The sequence below is a fragment of the Euprymna scolopes genome, chromosome 3 (genome assembly GCF_053919585.1).
Source record: "Euprymna scolopes isolate OS-2025 chromosome 3, ASM5391958v1, whole genome shotgun sequence".
Taxonomy (NCBI): Eukaryota; Metazoa; Mollusca; class Cephalopoda; order Sepiida; family Sepiolidae; genus Euprymna; species Euprymna scolopes.
Genome location: NC_136484.1, coordinates 150,483,991 through 150,510,146, shown reverse-complemented (window position 1 = coordinate 150,510,146; position 26,156 = coordinate 150,483,991). Strand labels below are relative to the sequence as shown.

Here is a 26,156-nt window from a genome sequence, read left to right as displayed (position 1 = left end):
GTTGAGTTGTACATCACCCTTGTTGATCGTGTTGGCACTGCGGTTTATTTATGAGGTACAATTTCATGAAAGTACTTATAAAACAAGCTCAAGAATGCAACTCTGTGGCATTGTGACAAGAACTGGAAGTTGGAAGACCTTGCAGGATATATTGTTAGAAACTATTTTTTGCATCTTAAGAATGAGGAAGAGGCTAGTGGTTGGTGCACTAGATGTGGCAACAAACACTATGCATGGGTGAATAGCGAATTTTGAGAACACATCAATTATTGAACAAGATATGAGGTTATCCTTTTTGAAAAATGTCAAATTTGTCGATTCCATTGTCTGCATCAGTAACCATCAAACAACTTTTTCAAAGAAAAGTATATTTGACTATCGTGTTATCATCAAGATTGCCTGCTCTTTTTGACTTTTGGTTTCTGCTGTCCATTTGGATAAATAATTAAACAGAAAAGAAAGCCATTCTTAACATGGGAAAGGGGTTAGACTTTCTTTGGTTTCCATATATAAAATAAATTTCTCAGAGTATAAGGATTATTTGATACTGGTGATATTCATAGTCACACCCTATTTCCAAAAGAGGGGAGATATAACATATGAGAAATATTTATCATTGATATATATCTGATATAAATATAAAAAAGAATAATATAAAGAAATTTAAAATAATATAATAGAAGTTTGGAATCAAGTCTCCTCTTGCTGATATTTCAGATCATTTAGAATTATATTAGCAAGTTTAGTACCCCTTTCATCAAGGCCAGAGGTTTTGGGGGAAATATCAGATATTTTGTAATTCATATGCAAAACTAGAAAAACAGATGACTATGATTGAAATATTTTATGACTGTGAAATGAGGTATATAACTGTTATAAAAAATTAGGAGAAAATGGGCGTTTCCCTTAACGTGTGACATGAAGGGAAAAGTTTACACTTACTATTACAGAAATTAAGCTAAAGGCTGTTCAAAAAATGTAGTTTGTAAAAATCTAATGATTGGTTGCTTATTTCAAGGCTAAAAAAATGCCAAAAATAGACTGAATGATGGATGATCCCCTTAAGTACAACCATAAGGGTAAATGTCACAAAGCGCACTACACAATTCAGGTCATTGCCTTTCCGACAAGCCTTCATTTGTTAAATTCTGACTAATAGTCACAGAGATTTGGAACTTATAAATTTGCACAAAAAAGATGGTATATCTATGGATGGAGATTATATATCTATACTGATAGCCAAATTGAATAGTGAAATGTTCATATCTTTGGTTCTATGGGACAAAGCTACATGAAAATTTGAAGGCTTTTTGAAGATTATAATACTATTCTATGGCTAATATTTTGACAATTGGTAAAAACCTGTATTTTCAAACCAATAAAGTATGCTCAAATTTGCCTACATTTGTATGTATGGTGTCTTGGCAGGCCAACTTTAGTTTTATTGCTTTGTGGTGAATTTTGGTTACGGTTTTTCTGCTTTGTTGTTTCCCTTGGCCTTACCAGACCACTAATATACTAGCAGACCGCCCATAGTTGCCCGGTTGTAAAATACACAAATATTATATTTTTATTCATACAGAAACTGAGATATGTGTATGCAAGTATTATGTTTTTTCTAAACAGTTCACTTTTTGTAAGTAAAAAAAAAAAAAACTTGAGCTGAGATCGAAACCAAAACCTAAAGACAGTGAGTCATGTACGATAATCATTAGGCTAGCTTGACGCTTGACACAATTTTTAAAAGGTGTTTTCAAAACTACTATTCTTAACATAACGAAGCTGTTATGTGAATGATCCGTGGATGCGCAGTCGTGAAACAGTTATCAAACAGATAAAAAATCAGATGATCCCCCATGTACCAATTTTTCCATTTTGACCCCTTAGCATCCCGTTTTTCTAAAAGAAAAACCAATTAAAAAGTTTTCCACATGTCTGAATACCCTATACCAAATTTCAAGTCTGTAGATAAAAAAACCTGTTGAGAATTGTCCTCACACACATTCTCACTTTTATATATATATATGTATATAATTTTTTTTCAGCAGCCTAGTAACTTTTGTTTCTCTATTTGTATTTTAATCATTGAATAAGATTTCAAGTTACTGACATGGTTTTATATTACTTTTATTAATAGAATATACTGTTATAACACATTTAATTATCTGCATTCAAATCAACCACACAGTCCTGCTTCATAAACAAGCTAAAAGAGTTTTCTAGTGAACCGGTGCTACTTATATAGTAATCCCTCATTAAAGACATTCCTACTAGGACCTCTACAGTTTTCATATTCCATGAGTGATGTTTCTGATAAAGGGGCAGTAATTATTGTTATCCATCTAACACTTATTGTTGGTTAGTTTTTGACCTTGAAGTAATATTTAAAAAAAATCTTTTAAAAAAACCTCCTTACATCCAGTGACTTCATTCCATGTATGGGATGATTTTAAAAAATAGAGCAATCACAGGAAATACTATCACATACCAAACCTCACTGTGCTATTTGGAAACGTATTTACCTTTTAAATAATAGACTATTAGAAAATATAAACTACTTCCAGTTCCAATAGGAATAATCGCATAATCACATATGCACACCAGTTTTCATTAGATCATAGAAGTTATAAAATGTTGAGCCTAGTTGATACCAGATGAGTGATAAGAGAATACCAGGTGCTATATGTAGGAGAACCTTAACACTTCCATGCAAGAACTACAAAAACCTAACATCATCATCTCCCTGATCAGGATATACATGTGAATGGAACCGTTTGTGAATTTGATGGTCTTATGAAACTTCCTCTTTTGAATGAACTCGGTTCAACCATCTAGGTTGAACACTGTTTCCTATAGGTGAAACCAAAGATACAATTAAATAACTTTCCAGAACTTAATAAATAACTATTTTACCTATACATTTTATGGAACAAAATGACTTATATGGTTGATGTGTGTAAAACACATAATTCCAATTCTGGCTCTAAATTTAATAAGAATGAATACGGTGGACAATATTTTAGAAAAGAAAAAAAAAACAATAAAACAGAAACCAATTCAACAAACAAGATTTATTTATGTAATATGAAATTGTATTTTTGCTTTGTGTGAATTCTAATTTTTTTTTTTTTTTTTTTTTTTACATAGGCATCACCACATTATCAAGGCCCAGAGGCCACTCAAGGATAAGGGTTAAAGAGTGTACAGTAGAAATTGGACATTATAGTAATCATTAGTAATGAAAATTTGGTAAATTTGATAACTTATATGGAACGGCTCATCAAGAACTTACTTACTTTAGACTTGAACACAACCATATTGTAGTCAGCCAGAAAGCAGGAAAACGGAAGACAATTCCACAGGCGTGCAGTTCTAAGAAAGAAGCTTTGTTCATGGAATCTACAATTAGGTTTAGGCACAGATAAAGAGTGGGGGGAATTATTGATAGTGTTTACAGCTAGACGAGTGTTTCTTGTGAAAGTTTGGCGAGGGGGGACCATAGATTGAAGCTCAGTCGAACACTTTCCATGAAAATAACGATACATCAGAGACAAACTCGCAACATCTCTTCTGTGAGATAGAGGTTGCAAGGAGGAGAAAAGGACATCTCCTACGAGGCTACGAAGTCTATTTTGAACTCTTTCAAGGCAGGACAAGTCCTTTCTAGCAGCTCCTGCCCAGATGTGGCAACAGTATTCCATCCTTGGACGTACCTGGCTCTTATATAGATAGAGAATAGCATCAGCAGTGAGATATTTACCGGATCGATAGAAAGATCCCACCATTTTTCCAGCGGCCTTGGCAACAGATTTGATGTACGTGTTCCATTTAAGATCAGGAGTAATGGTCAAGCCCAGAAGCTTGTCAAAACTTGAGGCCTCCTGAAGACGAGAGCCATTCATTTCAATTGATGCCAAATGTGGATTAGAATGTTGATGATATAAAGAGAGAAGCTTGGTTTTAGATGCATTAAAAGTAACTAGCCACTCCTTTCCCCATTGTACTACGTGCTCAAGATCAGAGGAGAGAGAATAGGAGAGAACTTGGTCGTTTACTGTCTTAGATGTGCTACCATAAATGGTAGTGTCGTCAGCATAAATGTCTACAAATGATGTAAGGATGTGATTTGGAAGATCATTAATGTAGATCAGGAAAAGAGTTGGGCCCAGGATGGACCCCTAAAGCAAGAAAAAAGATAAAGAATTCAATAATATTATATCTTAGCAGGGAGACCTGACATTGCTCAGGAATGAATGAGGATCAACGAATGCTTCACCCTCCCATATTTTATTGTTATTGACATCCGTAAAATCATCCATTTTTCAATCCGCCCCACAGTTACTTAGTCCACAATACATTGTAGTTTGCATTGCACTGTTGAGAACTTACTGTTGATTTTATAAAATTCATTTTATATAATGGCTTGAATTAAAGTTTAAAATACAAAAGTTCTGTATGATAGTAAAATCGTGCTCTAAACAGAAACATGTATTTCAAACACACCAGTCATATCAAAAAACCTACTATTGATTTTATATATCAGACCTTTCTGCTTGTGCAATAATACAATTTCTCAAACACACTTGTAATGTTAGGTTATATTAGGCATTAACTTTAGTCAAAATCGCCTGTTCCTCCTTTCATTGGATTTTTTTGATTATCAATAGTGATTGAAGACATTCTGATACAAACAAGACCTATCTAAAAACTGTCAGGCATATAAAGTACATTTGTGTTAAATTTCCAAAGAAAAAAAAAATCAGATAAGCCATTTAGGAATCCATAGGGAACGAACTCGCACACACACACACACACACATACACATACACACACACAAAGTTCCTTTTATATTATAGTAGATTGTTATTTTGTGTCCAAGATTATTTGCTGATATGCCCCTACTGAATGGAGACAGTCTGGCAGTTATCTTTAGTGGATATTTTGAGTGATCAACTCCTGGGTGGGTGAATGGTGACCACTAACAAAGATTAGAATCAGTCAAGGGTGAAAAGATTCCGGGAAATTAGGAAGAGGAGGCAGTCGGATCCAGTTTTCCAGACAAGGAGTGGGACTTGAATGTTCAACAGAAGCATATGTTTTTTTCTGAAAGCTGCCAGTCAGTTGAGCCAGTGTCCCCCTCCTGGCAAGTTGAGATGATGTACTCTTCTAAGGCTCTTGGCTGAAGGACTGTGTGTGTGGGACTTAGATATTTTGGTTTGATCAGGCAGAAATCTCATTCTACAAATCTGCCACTCAACCTAAGTAAACAGGTAGCACTTGTAATCTCCCCCAAAAATAAACATTTATTGTTTATAAACTGGACTTATGATTTCAGATGGGAACAATTCCTTTCTTGCAGCGCTGACTGAATTAAAAAACTTTTGACTGGCACAATAAGGAGGATGATCACAGCCTGTGCAGTGTATGTTTATATTATGTCAATGTCTAAAATACAGAGCAGTTTTGTTCTATGTTCCCTGACTGCCTCCCCTTCCCAATCTCCTGGAATCTTTTCACCTCTGACTAATTTTGATCTTTGTTAGTGGTCACCATTCAACCACCCAGGAGTTGATTACTGAAAATATCCACTGAAGATAACTGGGAGACAGTTTCCATTCATAGGGGCTTATCGGCAAATAATATTGGTCATTACTTTTTTTCAAACTGATCAGTCCCAGCATGATCCCCAGTTCAATAAGATACTTAACTTAAAATAGAGAAAACATCTCTTGGGTAGTAACACTCCAACCATAAATGCTTTCAACTCTCTGCACCCCTCTTCTTCTTCTCTGAGTCAAACATTTAACACCTGAAAAGTCTGCCACTCATATGTACCATCTAAGCATGCAGTGCATGTTTACAATAAGTCAAAGGTGGTAACGTTTTATGTCACTTCATTAATGATCGATAGTGTCTGGTTCAAAGGCAGCAGAGATTTCATGTTGCAACATCTCTGTCTAATCAGTATTGCTTTGTGGAGGTAGGGGAGGGGAAAGCGTGAAAAAAAAGTGTCTCCAAGACACTGTTGGCATATTAAGAATTGGGTGAGTTCAACCCACCTTTAAATTCGAATCAATACTTTCATAAAGCATATCAATAATCTGAATCTTTGCAATTTATTTTTTTCGTGTTTCAAGATACTTCCCTCCTTCAAAGCTGGACCTTCAGCAGGATTACTCGATGGCATCCACTATCTAAAACCTGTATAAACCTCTGTATAAACTTCACATCATTACTTCGGCAGCGAGGGCTTTTCTTGTTTGGCACACATATACATTTTTTGATTGTTCAATTATTATTTACGACAGCTTCATGCCTCTGAGGTCCAGATATATCTCTATGAGCCTCCACCAAACATATTTCAGAAGAATAAATTAGTTTTTTTCTTTTCTAATTAAACTTCTTCGGTTTCCGTGAAAATCCGAAATTGTCCAGACAGATTTTTCTTATTTCTCTTTCTCAAAAACTACTTGCCTTCTTGGTTCCAGACAAGAAAAAGATTTGGTTATTAAGAAAATATTACAATGCAAATTACAAATGCATATTACAGAATATTAATTTTTTAGAAACTCTTTTTAAAAAAAAGAATGCAAATTAGGAATAGCTAAGGCCGTTTGTGATTGTTTGCAAATTACTATATATACAGTATTACAAAATGTACCACGGTTTCTAAATCAAACCTTGAATTTGGACAAAGACAACGAGAAGATGATCATGACCAGTGCAATGAATGCGCGTGTGTGTGTGCGTGTGCATGATGAAAATTATGGAAATAATATTCTAACTTGATGGAAAAATGAACCTAGAAAAAACAAAATTATTTATACATTCTTCAAATGTTTCATCTATTTCAAGACTTCTTCGGGATGATTTTCAAATATTGTACTTCTATTTTATTTCTTTAAATCAATTATCCCAAGGAAGTTTTAGAATAGAGATGATAAATATATAAATTTAGGCTTTACCTTTTTTTTTTTTTTTTTTTTTTTTTTACATGGGAGTCACCACTTATCAAGGCCCGAAGGCCACTCAGGGATAAGGGTTATTGCGTGTACAGTAATCAATGAGATAGTATTGTAGTAATCATTAGTATTGGGGGTTTTGATAGAGTGACTTACTTAAGGGGGCGGTTTGTCAGGAGTTTGTTTATGTTGGACTTGAAGACGTCCACGTTGTAGTCAGGTGGGAAACAGGCAAGCGGCAGAGAGTTCCACTGGCGTGCAGTTCGAAGAAAGAATCTTTTCTCATGGAATCTACTTTGGATTTAGGCACAGATAGAGAGTAGGGAAAATTATTGACAGTATTTTCAGCCAGACGGGTGTTTATCATGAAAGATTAGCGAGGGGGGACGAGGGATTGGAGCTCAGACGAGTACTTGCCATGGAAATAACGATAAAACAAATACAGGCTCGCAACGTCTCTTCTGTGGGAGAGAGGTTGCAGGGAAGAGAAAAGGGCATCCCCCACTAAACAACGAGGTCTATTTTGTACTCTGTCAAGGCAGGATAGGCTGTTTTTAGCAGCTCCTGCCCAGATGTGGCAGCAGTACTCCATCCTTGGACGTACTTAGCTTTTATACAGATAGAGAATTGCATCAGTAGTGAGATATCTTCTGGAGCGGTAGAAGGATCCCACCATTTTCCCAGCGTCCCTGGCAACAGATTTGATGTATGTGTTCCATTTCAGATCAGGAGTAAAGGTCAAACCCAGAAGCTTGTCAAAACATGGAGCCTCCCCAAGACGACAACCATCCATTTCAATTGATGCCAGATGGGGATCAGAGCGTTGATGATGTAAAGATAGAAGCTTGGTTTTGGATGCATTAAAAGTGACCAGCCACCTCTTCCCCCATTTTACCACGTGCTCAAGATAAGAGGAGAGAGAATTAGAGAGAACTTTCTCATTTACGGCCTTTGATGTGTTGCCATAGATGGTCGTGTCATCAGCATAGATGTCAACGAATGATTTAAGTATGTGTTTTGGGAGATCATTGATGTAGATCAGGAAGAGAGTTGGGCCCAGGATTGACCCCTGAGGGACTCCAGCATTAATACTGTGGGCCTCTTATTTCTGCCCATCAACCATTACTCTTATGAACATATCAGAGAGAAATGATTTAATGATTGAGAAAACATTTCCAGTAATACCGTAGCTGGAAATCTTGTGAAGTAAGCCCTTATGCCATACCTTATCGAAGGCCTTCGATATGTCAAGAGCAATTGCCCTGGAAAGGAAACCTTTGTCAAGAGATTCACTAATCCTATGTGATATAACCGTTAGCACATCTGCTGTAGATCTTGCAGAGCGGAAACCATAAGGCGTACATGAAAAGCTTTAAACATTGTGTATTACTAGACCAGATTAAAAAATAAATTATTAAAAATCCTTTATGCCTTAGTTTTTCTTATGCTTGAGACGTTTCATGCATTCCTCATATCTATGCATATATATATGTATATATATATATATATATAGACAAATATTACATAGTCATTACACTGAACATGCTAAGGTTTCAAACAATTGGTCAGTAAGAACCAAAAGTTCTCGTCAGGCGACGTAATAAAATTTCAGGACCAGACTTTTGGTCCTTACCGACCAATTGGCTGAAACATTAGCATGTTCAGTGTAGCAACTATGTAATATTTGTCTATATAAATAAAAATATTATAGTTTTCTCTTTTTATTGAGCACTCTTAATAACTTTGTATTAATGCACAAGTTTTCCTTCTTGAATACCTTTAATTTGGTGTGTATATATATATATAATTATTACTAAATTTTATATATATATATATATATATATATATATATATATATATATATATATATATATATATATATATATATAATTATTACTAAATTTAATTATCCACAAACACATGTTTTGTTATTCACAACTCATCAGTGTGACCAAGCCTATATATAAGAGAAAAACAAATTACAAGCTGGATTATATATTATTTATTTTAATTATTATTTCTTAATTTACAGATTACAAAACCATCTGAAATGGATGAAATTTGTCCAGTTAAATAAAACAAAATGTCCTTTTGAAACTTGCCAATAAACTAACATTAACAACATTTTCTTTTCATAAGTGTTTGTACTTCTATTCCATCTCTGGTGTTCTGTACAGAAAAATTTGATGAGAAGAAAAAGAGAGATTGATCTTAAGCATCTGTAAGAGCAGCAACACCAGGGAGAACTTTGCCTGCAACAAAGAAAAGATTTATTTAGTTGAATAAACAAATAGAAACAATGAGATGAACTAATATTGAACAATTTTTGGTTCGTGTTCAGAATTCCCCTATATTAAAAACAAAAATTAAGACAAATATCATGTTCCAAAAATCATGTATATTGATCAAGTAGTATTATTTTTATAAAGATAGGATGTGCAAAAAATGGTGAAATATGACAAGGTGTATGGTTACAAAAACCAGCTTATAATTTTTTTAATAAGTTTCTGGTTACTTTTTGATTGTGTTTGAAAGATAAGTTTTAATTATTTTTTTAGTGGATCTATTTTTTTTCAATATCATGCTACAATTAGCCCCTAACCAAAAGGCCATGGAAAAGAACATTGTCATAAGTCTTCAATAGGTTTGCTAGTTATGGTGGTTTGATAGAGTGACTAACAAAACCCAATATTAGTTCAAATATGTTGAATGTATTAAACAAACTCTGAAAAAAGGGAGGCAAGGAGTCTAACTCAGAAGGCTTTTGACTGGAATTTCCAAAGAAAGTGAAAAAGATGATTTTACAGATGCTGTCTTCTGACTGATAAAACTGTGAAGCTACAAAGAAGGCTGAAGTGCACAGAAGAAATTGATAAAAAATGGTGGAAGCTCTGTTTCATCAAGAGAAAAGAGGATTAAGTCAAAGTTACAATCTAAAACAAAACACTTTTTTGTTGAAATTATGAATATTACATAAACATTCATGCATACAAGGAAAATATTAGAATATTATAATTTGAAATTTTCATAAAAATTGTTATGATGATAACAAGAAATATTTTTCCATTATATTTTTGTGAAACTATTGAATAAACAATGCTTAATTCAATCATTAGTTTAAGGGTTTTTTTTTTTTTTAAAGTTATATTGATTTCATTTACACAGACTTTCGGGATTTTTTTTTTTTTTCATAATATGAAATATTTTTTAAACATTTCTAATTGTTAACATTTACATTTTCATACAAATAGCAAAAATAAATTCAGGCGTTTTTTTAGTACTTAAAACTATAACTTTAGTAAAGATGTTTTTTGTTTACACATAATACATTTTAATTAAAATTTAAAAAAAAAAATTAATAGGTTTATTATATTCTGTGATCGTTAATAAATACTGAAAATTTCATTAAAATTAGTTAATTTCTTAAATTTTGGTGAATATTTAAGTGAAAGGAGAGGTTTAAATGCTTATACATTTTGGGAATCAATCATTCATTTTGCAAGTACCTATATAAAGAAAACCATTTTTAAGTGATTAATGCAAATTTGTAGGCATTATGACATAAACTTCATAAATTTGGAATTATTGTTATCTCCATTGTATTTTTGTTTTTTTTTTAACGACTGGTGAAACAGTTACACCTCTGATACTCATAAAATTTGATTTTCTTTATAAAAATAGAACTACTTGATCAATTTACATAATTTTTGGAATATGATATTTTCGTTTTACCATTAATACGTACATTACACAGATTTTTCTTTATTTTTGTTTTTTTAATATAGAGGGAATTCTGGACAAGAATTCAAGTATTTTTTTCAAATGACACAAGTGTATAAATTAAGGTGATTAAAGTTCCAAATGATTAGGGAATGCAAAAAGATGAGAGTATAATCTATAAAAGTCTCTCTGGTTCTGAAACCTGAAGAGTCCCTATTTACTTGTCTCAATACAAGGACAGAGTTAGACATAAGGTTGTTTGTTTTTTTTTATGTGGGGAAAATCCAGCTCCCCAAAATAAGGTACTTTGGATTGGGACAAAAGTAAAAATTGACAGTCTAAAAAGATTGCTACTTCATTGAAGGCAAAAAATATAAAGTATATCAAAATGAATACTACAATTTGCTCCTAACCAAAAGGCCATGGAAAAGAACAGTGTCATAATCACTACCATAAAAAAATCTAGATCTTCATAAAGAAGTCTTCAACAGATTTGCTAGCTATGGTGGTTTGATAGAGTAATTAACAAAACCCAATATTAGTTCAAATATTTTGAATGTATCAAAAAAAAAAAACTCTGAAAAAAGAGAAAGGGGGGACAAGAAGTCTAACTCAGAAGGCTTTTGACTGGAATTGCCAAAGAAAGTGAAAAAAAAAAGATCCTGCAGATACTGCCTTTTGACGGATTAAACTGTGAAGCTACAAAGAAGGCTGAAGTGCACAGAAGAAAGTGATAAAAAATGGTGGAAGCTCTGTTTCATCAAGACAAAAAGGATTAAGCCAAAGTTACAATTTAAGACAAAACAACTCACAAGAATCAATCCAAGTGTCTTTTATATTCTATTCTACAATAATGAAGTTTCATAAAAAATTGTAAAAAATGAGTAAATCAGAAGAATAGGTGACCCAAAAGAAGAAGTTTTATGGAGCTAGGCAATGATAACCAAAAAATAGTCACCTGTGTATTTTAAGTCAAAAATTAAAGAAAATCAGGAAAATTTTAGTTCTAAGTAATCATATGTATTTTTTTGCTTGTATATTTTTTAAGAAAATAAAATGTTTATTATTTATTTGAAATAATTTCTTTTACAAAAATAAGTAAACAAGTATGTGGTTTGATTTTTTTTTTGAAAACTATAATAGGTTTGTTTTGAGGTGTTTATTTTAAATACTTTTTTAAACAAAAAGTAATTTTACAATAGTAAATTTTTAGGGCTTAAAATACACAGATGACAATTTTTCCGTTATCACCGCCTGTCTCAATAAGACTTATCTTGAATCACCTATTCTTCTGGTTCATGAAAAAATATAATCTAATTTATAAAACTCACTATGTCTGTGTTTGTCTCCATATTTTCAAACTCTGTCTCTTCCAAAACTAAAAGTTGCAGAGCGGCGCTAGGGCCTCAAATGATTGGATTTTTTATGGACCGTTCTTTCATGAGCCTTTAATCGGTTAAAATAGTTTTTAAGGGGTCAAAAAGGAGTAAAAATTGGAAAAAAATCGTTATACATTTTGTACGTTCATCTTAGTTTATTTTTAATCAGTTCATATGCATGTCACGTTGGTCCAGTGGTAACGTCACCAGCTTTGAATGCTACAGTTTTGGTTTCGATTCTAGCTGATGGCACCTAAATACTTTTTCTTTTTACTTTTAAAATCATGACTATAATAATATCTATGAAATCTAGACAAATTAAAATTAGCTTTGATCAATATGGAGGAAACCCTTCATATCAGACAATTGCTATTCATTTGGACACTACCAAAGCTCCCTCTTTTTGGGGAGGCGCTGGTTTTCCCCAACATTGTGGGGAAACAAATACAGCAGAAAGCGGAAAGCTTAACTGACCTACTGCCAGACTTAAGTGCGTGATTTCATTTCGCTATCCACTATAGCATAATGGTTGACATTGCTAAATTTGAACGCTTTATACTTCCGCTCACTCATGGCATAGCGGTAAAATATCAGGTTTTCTTTCACCTTCTTTTCCGCCTTCATGTCGTGAGTTCGAGCCTGCCTGCCTACTACCACTTTTTTTTTTACTTTTTAATTTTTTTTCTGCTAAACACACACCTACAAATAACAGTGCCAGGTACTCAGGCTAGTCTATTATCTAAAGGGCAAAATGGGCGCAAGTGTTTGTGTATGTCCACAAAAGGTTTTTTGCGTCAGGGTTCTCGCGTCGGTTAGATTCCGGGAGAAGTTTTTGCGTACTTCCTAGATCGGAATATCTCAGATTTGCAAACAGACATTGTCTCTATTTTTATTTTGATCGAGTTTAAAAAAAATTCCCTCAGTTTCAGTATTTGTTTGCCTTTTTCGTATAAATAAAGCAAAACTAATCGAACACAAATGCCTGGCTTTCAAGCCGGGTAGTATCTGTTCTGTAATTGGTCCTTGGTCAATGTAGGGGAAACCCTTCATACCAAGACAATTACTATTTATTTAGATACTGCCAGAGTGCCCCCTTTTTAGGGGAGCTGGTCTTCCCCCATTAAAAACGATCTTGTGTTTAATTTGCTTTCCTGAGGAAGCAAATAAATACCAACACAGAAAGTGGGAAGCTTAACTGGCCCTAGGCCAGGCTTTAAAGCAATATTCATTTCTGCACATGCGTTGTGACTCCTTTGATTCTTAAGTTAATTACTAACTCATTGAATTCACTATCTTCTTTGGCCTAATGGTTAGCGAAGAAGACTAATTACCCTACGTTTTTTAGTTTTATCCCACCTCTCTATCTTTTTTTTTTTTTTTAATTTTTTTTCACATTATTTTCCTCCTTTGCTGTTCGGGTTCAAGCTTGCCTGCCTACTACCACATTTTTTTTTTTCTTTTCAAACATCTGGGTAATGCCAGGCACCCAGGCTAGTTTATGAATAAAAAGGAAGTCATCTATTTCTAAATATTGTGATAACTTTACTTAAAAAGTTGCATATATGGAAAGAAAAAAAACCTTTGACGTTAACTGGTTGATAATAAAAAGTGCTTTCCTCTCATTTCTTATGAGTCTTGATAGAGAAATCAAACGAGGGAACAGGACATTAAGAAATTGTAACTATCAGAGCAGAACATAAAAACAATTTGTATCAGTGACCTACATTCAAGACCGTTCTAGAACTTCTATTTTCAAACATTCCATCAGAGAAGAAGAAAAAAGGGAGAGAAAACATTTAGTGAGCTGTGAGTCGGATTACTTTTTTGTGAAATTTATCTTTAGCAATTGCAAGTCAGAGTGAAAACTCTTCTCTGATAGACTTTCAAACATTCTTTTTCAAATATTTCTTTTGCTAAGAGTGTTTTATTTGTTCCTTGTGAGGGATGGTTATTACTTTTGCAATTATTGGTTCCTAAGAAAATACAGCATCTCTGATTATCGCAGTACACTGAGTATTCTGTATACAAGGTTGTGTAAGTTCTGTTATTGTTATCTATTGAAATCTATATGTCATGTATATGTCTGTGTATACAAAATTTTTGGTTTAGATATCTAAAGATTTTGTTGAATGTTGATAATGGTCAACTGTTTCAAACAGATTTTTATTAAGTTGTTTTTTGACTCTGAACAAGACACAGTGCTACTTGGACATAAGGGCTACTATTTGGTCCCAAATCTACAGAGACTATGTAGGGAGTTAAACAGCGAGATGGCTGTTCACATTACACTTGAACTTCTGCGTGTCAGTACAGTCAGAGAAGCAGGAACTCGGGAGGGAATTCCAAAGTTTAGCAATTCAAGGGAAGAAACTATTTGCGTCATCTAACGATCTCTACAGCCTTAGATATGTATTCATTCATTTTCCCCTCATGTCTGTTATAGAGTGTGGCCCTGTCATCAGCAAATATACCCATTTCAGAAACAATTTTATAAGGGAAATCATTTATTAATGTCAAGAATGATAAAAGTCCCAAGATTGACCCATACTGCACACCTGCATTTATATCATGCTTTGACGTACAACCATCGAGGACAACCTGGATTTTTTTCTTTTCTAAGAATTTGATTATATTAAGTAATCATCCGGTAATACCATACAATTTCCTTTTCATAAGAAAACCTTCGTGCTTAAATGTCAAAGGCCTTAAATATATCCAGGACCACTGCCCTTGCCTCCTCTGCCTTATTCAGTGCATGGTACATACATTCAGAAATTACAATTAAGATATCTACAGTAGAATGAGTCTGTTGGAAAGAAGTTTAGTATCTATGGGTTAGTGGACTAGTACCTAATTAATTAAGGACTCAGAGATTTTAGTGAAGAGCAAAAGAAGGCTAATGGGGTGATAATTAAGTGGGTCAGTTCTACCACCAGAATTCTTGAAAACTGGTACCACAGAAGCAATTTTCCAGCAGTCATGGAAACAAGATTTGGTAAAACATTTGTTGAAGAGTTTGGAGAGAACTGTGGCAACTTAAGCGAAGCATTTTTTAATAGTGTAACAGGAATGAGATCAGGCCCACACATCTTCAAGGTATCTAGGTTTTTATGATATCACGAACATAAGAAGGGGTGATTTTCAGATTATTGAATGTGGTTTCTGAACACAAAGAGAAATTTGGCAGGGAGTGGTTCATTGGGTTTAAAGTTGAGGTGGAGGCAAACCGCCGGGCAAGCAGATTAGTTTTCTCAGTTGCCATGCAAACAACCTCATGTTTATTGGATAGTTACTCTTCCGAATCGTTCACTTCTACTTGTGCAGCTGCCTTCCCTCAAAGTTAGTATGCATTTCACAGATTCATCCAACATAAGAGATAAAAATATATAAAAAAATAATTGTAAGAGTAAATAGCCAAAGCCAAGAGAAGGCATACTAAAATCACCAGAAAACACATTGAATCATAGAAATTAGAAACTTGCAATTTTTAGAAAATTTATAACAATATAGTAAATAATGGGCAATTGGAGTTGGAGGCAAACCGCCGGGCAAGCAGATTAGTTTTCTCAGTTGCAAGTAGAAGTGAACCCTTTGGAAGAGTAATTTTGCTATAAAATTTCTGAGTAGGAAAGTGTGTTTAATTGAGTAGTCTCATTTGCACACTCTTCTGCAGGAATGTTGTATTGCGGAGTGTACACTTAACAGGGATGTAACAACATTTATAATAGAAGTAACTAAACACCGAGATTTGTCCCCTGCAATATACAACAAGAGAAAAAATGCAACTCTATGGGGCATCTCTGATGGTTTTCCAGTCAGTCTTCTTGATGTACTTTCTTGTTTTGATCAATAACTTTTCAATTTGAGGTTGAGAGACTTGCAAAATTTTCTCCAAATATGTGCAAAATTTCTAGATTCTATCAAGATGTATGTTACTGAGATATATATATATATATATATACACACACACACACACACTAGACTACCCATGACCCATTGTTATATTAGCTATGGAATTAATGTATGAGTGTGACACTTGTGACAAAAAAAATAGTTTTTTGTGACATAAAAACATTTCTATGAAAGTATATTAAAATGAAAAAAGAATATAAATAGATTCTATGAGTTGTTCTGTTTATAACTGTTTATTTTTGAAAAAAAAAAACAAAACTCAGAACCATTGAATTATAAGTGGTTTACCATACTTATAGGTAAATGTGCACTGAATAATACTTAAAGTTAAATTCAAATTTTGATATATCTTTTAATTTAAATACGAAAAAAAACAAAAAACAATTGGAACTCTGAAAACGTTAACAGTAAAACAATACATTTTATTGTCATGTTGATTATTCATTTGTAATGCAATTTAAAAAAAACATATTTTCGGGGTTATTTATTTATGTTGGTAGTGTAGAAGAAAATGTATGAATGTTTTTAAGAAAGGTGTATTAAAAAATGGCAAATAAATTTTTTTAAAAAATAGGAAGGCGGTGGGTAAATTGCCATTGTAAAATGCTCTTATGGTTGTCAACAAGTTAAAGTAGATTTATCTGTAAGAAAGTTGCGTTAAAATAACTTAAACGTAATACGGAAATAAACGATGTAAAAAAAAAAAAAAAAAAAAAGCAGAAAGTATTAACAATTGTTTATTTGGATAACTTAAACGCAAAAAAAAAAAATTGGGACGCTGAAAACGTACACAGTAAAACAATACATTTTATTGTTGCATTGATTATTTATTTGTAACGCAAATTAAAAAATATTTTCGGGATTATTTATTTATGTTGGTAGTATAGAAGAAAATGTATGAATGTTTTTAAGAAAGGTGTATTAAAAAAATGAAGAATGAATTTAAAAAAAAAGGAAGGCAGTGGGGAAATCGCCATTGGAAATTGTTCTTATGGTTGTCAACGGGTCAAAGTTGATTTATTTGTAAGAAAATTGCAACAGTATAGTTGTAATACAGAATAGTTGCAAAACATTCCCACCCTTCCCATGTTAAATAATAATTTCTAAATAATACTGTTAATATTTCAGTCTGCAGGTCAAATTTTTTAAAAGTAGCGATTTGTGTTTATTTATTTACGCTGTTATGGGTTTATGTTTATGTACGCATGCGCAACCTGACGTTGTAAACTGGATGTGGGTTACAACACCTGTTACAAAGTCATTTGAGTTATATATATGTGTGTGTGTGTTCCACATAAACATTTCAATTATTTCAATTGTAGTTCTGGTTTTAAAATAAAAAAAAAAGTTTGATATGATTTGTGTCTAGTCATCTCTTTTCTTACTGAAAGTTGATTTCCTTTCTTTTAATATAGGCTTTATTTGTTGGAATTTTGTTTTTATTAATAAGTTACCACATATCAAGGTTAAAAACCACTCAGAAATTACCATGTTGTAGCCTTAAGGAAATTTGGGACACTATGTTCTACAAATGGAAAGTTCTTGGAAATATACTGTTCATGGAAATTCCATTTGATTTTAGACACACAGAGTAAGAAAGGAAAGTTCTTTGCAGTGGTGGTAGAGAGAGGAGTTCTTGCTTTTAAAGTTTTACCAAGGAATCCAAAATTGAAGCTTAGTGGAGTACTTTCCGTGAAAATAATGATAGAGTATAGAAAAACTAGCAAAATCTTTTGTGAGAAAGAGGCTTACAAGAAAAGAAAAATCATACTAAATTGTGAAGATGATTTTGAACTTTGCTTTCAGCAGAACTTTATTATTTTATTTACCTCCTTTCCAGGTGGTTAAACATAAGGCAAAGTGTAGATTTGAGAAAAGCGTTTTTGTGGAACAAACTGGATTTGAACAGCACACACACATTTTTAGCCTGTGTCCTTAACCATTCAGTCACCATTACTCCTTTAGAACATACCCAACTTTTATATAGACAGATGCTTATCAATTTTTGTCAGTAATTTGTTGATTTTAGATTGGTGTATTGGACTGAGTTTTTGTTGGCTACTGAATCAGCTGTGTGGCATGATATCCAGTTGAATAACTTTTTTGGTGTAGCTTGTACAGTTTAATTTGTTTAGGATTTTGATATTTAGTGGAATATTTAATTTTCTATTTTTAATGGTTCCTAGGACACTATGGATATTTGAGTTATTGGTGTTGCTAATGAAAATAATATCAAAGACTAAATCTATTGTAAAAGTTTTTGCTGTAAATATGGAGGCTTCTTTGATAAGGCATTTTTTTTTTTAGCAATTATGCCGTTGTGGACTACTCCAAATCCAGTTTCGTTATTTAGCGCTACCTTTGTAAATGTGAGAATACTTACAATATTTTTCTTCAATATTCTCTTGATAACTTAGAGGGCAAGTGTTTTTTTAGTTTGTTTGAATTTAAAATTACCTTGTTGTTTAAGTAATCTGGGGGAAGGGGGAAGGATTGTTGTATGGCATCATGGATTTTTGCAAGTTAGATTCCTGCTTTTTTTAAGTATGGGTTCCATGCACAAGCCAACTAGTTTTATTGTCTATTTTTTTGTTGTTGAATAAAGGTTTGTATTTTGAATTGAAAATGCAGTCATAGGCCAGATTAGTTAGGTTAATTTTTAGTTTAATGCAATATTATCAAATTAGTTTTTCGAATATGGCTTGGAGAGGTGGCTCAGGAGTTTTGATGTATTAATTCTTCACTGGGATTGGGATTGTTTTATGACAGATCAACACAAGACATTTTGTATTCTAAATAATGTATTTCTAAAATTGTCATTTAATAAGGTATATAATCATATTTTTGGATTTTATCTTTTTCAGGTATTTGTGAGATAGGTGCATTTTCTAACAACATGCTGATGTTTGGTGCAATTGATTACTGTGAATAGTTGATCGCAGTTGGTGCAGCTTCCCCTTTAAAGATGTGTGTGTTAGAGATGTATGTCCAATTCTGACTACTTTATACTTTACTCGATCTGATAGCATTTCCACATTTTCTCTTCCAACTGTGAGCATAATGTTCAGAGAATTTGTTGTTGTGGAAGATATCTCCTATTGTTTGCAATTTCTTTTAATTGTATTGTATAATCCTAGTTTTGAAAATGAGTTTTCTGGTAGTAATGGCATCTAATGAACAACTTCACAATCCACAAAGCTCTCAAATTCAGTCTCACAAATGATTGTAGTTTAAGATCATATCCAGGACCACTTCTTTTCTTTGTGTTCTGGATCCAATATTTCAGTACATCTTCAATGGCAATGCGTGATTGCACTTTGTCAATCCTTAAAGCTTTGGTTTTATTTGATAGCATTTAACACTGTCTTATATGATAGCAGTTCAATCATAGAGATTAGATAGATTGAGAATTTCTTAGATTTTGTTCATTTCATTATTAACTTATGTTTAATTCCATCACAAAGTTGCAAACTTGCAGATGAGTAACAAACTTCAAAGAAACCATTTTGAATGTTGTTAAAAAAAGATTGATAACTTCAATTTAGGATCTTTAGATAAAGCTCTAAATTTTCCTCTCAATATGACCAACTGCTAATTCTACAGTTTTGTCTTCTATTCTCTAAGACACAAGAAAAAAATTCTTATATGTTTAAATAAAAAACATGAAATATAATTTAAATGACTCACCTTCCAACAATTCCAAACTTGCTCCACCTCCAGTGCTGACATGGCTGACTTTGTCTTCAGTGTTAAACTTAGCACAGCAAGTAGCTGTATCTCCCCCACCTAAAGCAACATTATTAGCATTAATAACCAATTCTTGGTTTCCAAATTGTATAATTATTTACATTGAAATTGAATTTGTATATCATTATATTCAAAATTTAATTATAAATCAAGTATTAAAGTTTGGTTTTAAATTCACAAAAACATTTTATAAAACTGATTTAGAATGCAATAAAAAATAGTTAATCAATGAGATGTTCTTTTTACAAAGTAATATTCAATTAGATAATCATAGAACAATTGCATACACATGATGAAAGTTATTGTTCTTTTATTGTAAACATGTTATTGTAATCTAGTATTATTGTGGTAAATGACTCAACTTTAAATATAGAGATAAATTGTACACCAAATAGTATAAACTATATATTTATTAAATAGGATGTTTTGATAAAAAATTATTGCAAATAGAGCAAGCCTTTCAAAACCTGTTTTTATAAAAATCCTTTTACTTTCCAAAAAATCTAAAAGGTAACTCAATTTGAATTTTACAATTTTAATCATAGCATAGTTTTTACCAAATTGATCCTTGGAAAATAATCTTATTTCAAATGAAACCAATTTTTTCCAAATTTATTTGATCTTTGTCAAAGTAAGTTTCCAAATTGTTTCCCTTCTCAATTATTATGAGAGAAAAAACAAATAACTCACCAATAATGCTTATGGTTCCACTTTGAGTAGCTTTAACAACAGCATCCATCATAGATTTGGTTCCCTGGGCAAAATTATCAAACTCAAAAACACCAGGAGGACTGAGAAAAAACAATCAAATTAAAATGATTTCAATTAATATTGTTAAACATGTTCAGTTGAAACACAAATGACAACAATGCAAATAATATTAACAATGCTTAAAAATATGAAATGAAGAAAAAGAATAAAGAAAGTTCAAAAGAAAATCTCAGTGTAGTTTCGGTTGGTTAAAAGTTTATTCATTTTATTGTAAAATGGTATAAAATATTTATTTGTTTTTTTTTGGGTGGGGGGTAAATCAGTTTCATTTTGGTTGCTTTTAACAAGAGAAGACTACAAATAAAGTTCATCATAATATGTGTCGCTGTTGAAATTTTGCTGGAAAATAGAGTTCTATTTCCATGTAATCATATTAATTCCTCTTGCTACTATTGTTCTTATTTGTTTGTTTTTTTTTGTATCGCCTATCACCCTGGTCAAGTTGAGCTGATTTCCCGCAGAGCAAATATAGCATCTCTGACCATCACAGTCCACCTTCACCAATCCTGAGCTAGGTCACATGATATTGCTAGCTAATCCAGATTCTTGCAGGCTTAAATGTTGCCAGATCATCTTTGATTATCATCGTCCAGGTCTTAAACTGCCCACCAGCACGTTTGCACCAACAAAGAAAGGGGAAGGACCTTTTAGATGAGCTCTCTATCTGGGTGCTGAGCTGCATGCTAGAATCATCTTATACATCATTAGAGAAGGACAGATGCCAATGGTCAGAGATTTAGTCATCAACAGAAAACTTTAGTTGGAATTCAATCTGTATAACAGCAGTGTAGAATGCAGCAAAGTGTGTGTGTGCATATAATTGTAGTAATAATAGTAGAGACAGTAGTTGGTACAAGTGTTTATTGAATCAACTGATCATAGTTTTATCTAGGAAAATATTCTCAACCATCATTAAAAAAAAAACATTGTATAATAAAAATCACTTACCCATTCCAGACAATAGTCTTCGCTTTAGCAATAACCTCAGCAAACTTTTTGCTAGATTCTGGACCAACATCCAAACCCTAAAATCGAGTATCGATCAAAATGTTGAGATAATATTCAATAAAATACATCTGATATAAAAACAGATTTTTTATTAATATAATTTATTAATGACATGCATGAACAAATGTATTTAAATATAAACCTTTCAAGTTTAAAACAAAATAAATGTACTTATTTAAATAATTAAAAAAATTTTTTTTTCTTTTCATTAAAAGCCTAAAAACTACTTATCATCTGGCGGCTATTAATCTAATTCTAAATATTGTTTTTAAATGTATAACTCGTGTGACAAATATGGACGTTCACCACCCTCACCCCCAAGCCAATACTCTGGACAATGTGAGGAAATGATTGGTTTCATATTTAACTATTACGTTCAATTCTATTTATATATATTTTTTACATTATGCATAAATGCGCAACATTTTAGATGAAAAAGTTCTAACAAATGCATATATATATATATATATATAGTAATTTATAAAATATATATGGCGATTAAGCTACACTGAATATTCCGCATTTCATCCACTCTAGGACTCCTCAGGCTTATGCACGAATTCTGTGGTTGTTTATTGTTTTTATATGCTCCTCTTCTATTGAGATTTTAGTTAACCAATCAGCTTTTTAGTATCCACCACGCCTTTCCTATCAGCCAATGGGAATGCATATTATCGGACAAAGGATCTGTTTTAAAACTAGGTTAGTGTTTTTTTTTTATTGTTAGTTTATATATAAATATATATATGTGTACACACATATATGCACATATATATACATACATATATGTGTGATCGTTTATGTATATTCATGTTTATTTAATTTATTTATTTTTTATTTTCTATTGTTTTTGTTAGTTTTAAAACTATTTTGTATCGCTATCCTAGAGTAAATTTTATCTTGTGAACACAGTTATTTGCTATTTCTCTTCTACAGTTTAATAGATGTTGGGGTTCTTTAAAGTACAGGATAGCAAATTTTTCATGAAGGCATAATCTACATGGGTCGTCTAGGTCTTATTATTTTCCATTTGACTACCGGCGAATGTCCGCTTTCTTTGAGTTACCAGTATTTATTTGCTAGTGTTGTTATATATGTAAATTTCCTCTCTTTTAGAAATAGGGCACAATTATGAATATCTTCAGTATCAAATAATCCTTATACACTGTGAAATTTACTTTATGTATGAAAACCAAAGAGGAGAGATATAACATACGAGAAATATTTGGAATCAAGGCTCCCTTTGCTGTTATTTTAGATCATTTGGAACCATAGTAGCAAGTTTTAGTCTCCTCACCATCAAGGCCAGAAGTTTGGGTAAATATCAGATATTCTGTAATTCATATGCAAAACTAGGAAAACAGAAACATTTTATGGCTGTAAAAAAGTGTCAAAAATAAGCTCTGGATGATGGATGATCCCCTTAATGTGCAACCTTAAGGGCAAATACCACATAGCCCACTACATAATTCAGGTCATTACCTTTCCAACAAGCCTTCATTAGTTAAATTCTGATCAATAGTTGCTGAGATTTGGAACTTATAAAATTGCCAAAAAAGGTGGTATATATATATATATATATATATATATATATATATATATATATATTATATATATTATATATACATACATACATATACATGCAGATATCTAATACAGCTATTACTCCTGCGCATGTGCAAGAAAGAAAAAAAAATTCATAGCTTAAAGTTGCTTAATTTTTAACTTTCTTATCCGTCTGTTTATAGCTCAAATGGTAACGACACTAAATGCTAAATAATGACTAAGGCTGGAGTGTTGAATGTTTTGGTTTCAATTCTACCTGATGGCACTCAGGTCATTTTTTTTTAAATAACTTTTTAAATCATTACTACATACAATATAACAATCAATATAAAATTGACTATAATAATCATGAATATGAAATCTGCATGAATTAAAATATTTGTGTTTATGTGTATTTTAAAGCAGCTTGCTAATAAAAATAATATTTTAAGAAAGATTCTGCTAATTTATTGATTTTTTTTATTAATTGATTTTAATTACTGTTAATAGTGACATTAAGTATTTGATAAAAACTGAGAAATGCAAACAAAAATAATTTTTGAAGAATAGATAAATAATGTTGATATAGAAATCAGAAGAGACCATTGCTAAAGTGAAAATTATAAATTAATATCATAGAAACTTACCATATGTCCAGCAGGAATGCCTCCAGATACAGTCGCCTGACCAACAGTGGCATTTTCAGCAAATTTATCTCCAGTGACAAAGTCAACAGGCAATACCAATTCAACGTTTTTACTTTTAGCTTTCTCTATCAAGCCCTCAACAATTTTGGAACCATCTTCATCAAACAAAGAGCTTCCAATCTGAAGAAAGAAAACAGTTTAAGGAGATTATTTGCACAATCATACAATTAATTAGCACAGATATTCCAATAAAATGGTTGTATACCACAAAAATGTAAATCAAATAATGATTTTTGTTTACAAAACATAAGATTAATTATTTTCAATAAAACTTAACTTTATGATCATATAAGTTCTATTCACAATAGATGGTTTCACTCTATCACAGCTCTTCAGTGTGGTTAAACAGGCAACTGTTTCAAACCAGGATTGAATTTATAGCTGTCTGGTTGATAGTCACTGATTCTAACCATTCAGCCATCAGACAGATATCATTGGCAAATCCAATTTAAATTCTATTATAAATATTCAAAACTACCAGAGAGTGCTCTATTTGTGTTTACAAAGAGCTTTGCACTATTGCTAACAGTATTTAGAATATTTTTTGTGATGTCACTTACCACAGTACTCAACCAAAGAATGGGGCATATATATATTATATATATATATTAGTAAACATTTTGTCCTCTTCCCCCACCCTTGATGCAAGAATTGTTCAAATTTTAATTGAAATTTGTAAGTTTAAAATGCCAGTACAACACAGAACATTTCTTTTTAGATAAATATTTATTTGTTTAAAATCAACTAAAAACACACATTACTTTTCTAGCGACAACATGCAAGCCACAAGAAAGAATGAACAAAAAAAAGCACAAACTAATTATCATTCTAATGATGCCATTATCATATATATAATTAAAAAAAAAAAAAACTTGTTATACACCAGCAAGATTTCTGCTAAACAGAAAGCAGACGTTAAAAAAAAAAACCTGTTATATCTAAAATAACCAAAGATTTTAATCCGAATGAAGATTAAATAAATCTGATTGAATTAAGAATATTTTAAAGATTAGCAGCAACAAACCTCCATTTTTTTTATCACTTTCAAGAAAGTGAAGGCCATTCCTCCTCCAATAATCATGGAGTTCACTTTGTCTAACAGGTTCTCAATTAGTTTGATTTTGTCAGCAACTTTTGCTCTGAAAGGAAAAATAAATATTTAAACCCAACCATTCAGTAAATGTTATAAAATATTTGAAACATTCTATCATTAATAAATTGGTATTCAAATATCAAGATATTCTGCGGGGGGATAATCTATATATCCATAAAAGTGAAACTGTGTGTGTGTGTGTGTGCGCGCATTTCCCTACTAAACTACTCCTGTCAATTTTCAATCTACAGACTCAAGATTTGACATAAGGAGTATTGAGATTTGGGAAAATCTTTAATTGGTTTTCGGCCAGAAATTTGGCTGTCAAAGGGTCCAAGTTCAATGATTTGACCTTTGAAAAATCTACCAAACTACTCCGTCAATTTTGGGTCTAAACACTTGAAATTTTAGATGTAGGTTACTTGGACATGGATCAAACTTTTTAATTTAATTTGAGCCCAAAACAATAAATGTTAAGGTGTAAAAATTTGGGTCAAAGTTTTTAAAAATTTGATCTCTGCGGTCTCTATCAAATTATTCAGCCAATTTTTGGTCTAAACATTTGAAATTTTACATAAAATGTATTCAGACATAAGACAAGTTTTTGAATCAGTTTTTGGCCCCAAATTTGACTGTCAAGCGGTTAAAGTTCAAAAGATTTGACCTTTGCGGTCTCTAGCAAACTATTTAACCAATTTTGAGTTAAACATTTTAAATTTTACATAAAGGGTATTCAGACATGCAGCAAGCTTTATAATCAGTTTTTGGGGCGAAAATTTGGCTGCCAAGAGGTCAAAGTTGAAAGAGTTGACCTTTGCAGACTCTACCAAACTCCTCTGCCAATTTTGGGTCTAAACACTTGAAACCTGGACATGAGTCAAACTTTTTAATATATATATGCATATGCACATAAAGATCTGAACAGTACATAAAGCTCGAGCAAAGATGAGCTGAACTGCTAGTTATATATAATCACTGTATATTCAGTTTTCATGTTATTTAGAATTAAATTAAATTATGAATCTCTTAGTTTGCAACAAAACCCAACAAAACTATTTTTTGCGATAACAATTCTGAAGCATAAATATTTTATGCTCAATTGAACCATAAAAGAAATTAAATAAACATTTACTGTTTCAGAATTTTTTAAATGAAGATTGATAATTTAGATTATTTGGACTATTTTCATCCTGCCTGTTATATTCACAACATTTCTACCAAAGTAATTTCTTAAACTTAAGAATCTTCTATTTTAATTTAGGTTTGGTTTGGTTGTTTTATGACATATCAACACTTTTCAGGTTATTTAATG

The 26,156-nt window shown here is 32.0% G+C and overlaps 1 protein-coding gene across 1 annotated transcript in view; it reads right to left on the bottom strand.

The window, feature by feature from the left end:
- Positions 1-8,949: 8,949 nt before the first annotated feature.
- The window catches only part of LOC145259778 (phosphoglycerate kinase 1-like), a 51,088-nt gene continuing 33,881 nt past the window's right edge, over positions 8,950-26,156 (bottom strand). Inside the window, exons 7-12 of the mRNA XM_080117531.1 lie at positions 24,776-24,890; positions 23,692-23,871; positions 21,440-21,516; positions 20,411-20,511; positions 19,661-19,759; positions 8,950-9,214 (exon numbers count right to left, since the gene is read on the bottom strand). Coding sequence (XP_079973657.1) covers positions 9,174-9,214; positions 19,661-19,759; positions 20,411-20,511; positions 21,440-21,516; positions 23,692-23,871; positions 24,776-24,890 — 613 coding nt within the window. The 3' untranslated portion in view covers positions 8,950-9,173. The remainder of the gene's footprint in view (positions 9,215-19,660; positions 19,760-20,410; positions 20,512-21,439; positions 21,517-23,691; positions 23,872-24,775; positions 24,891-26,156) is intronic.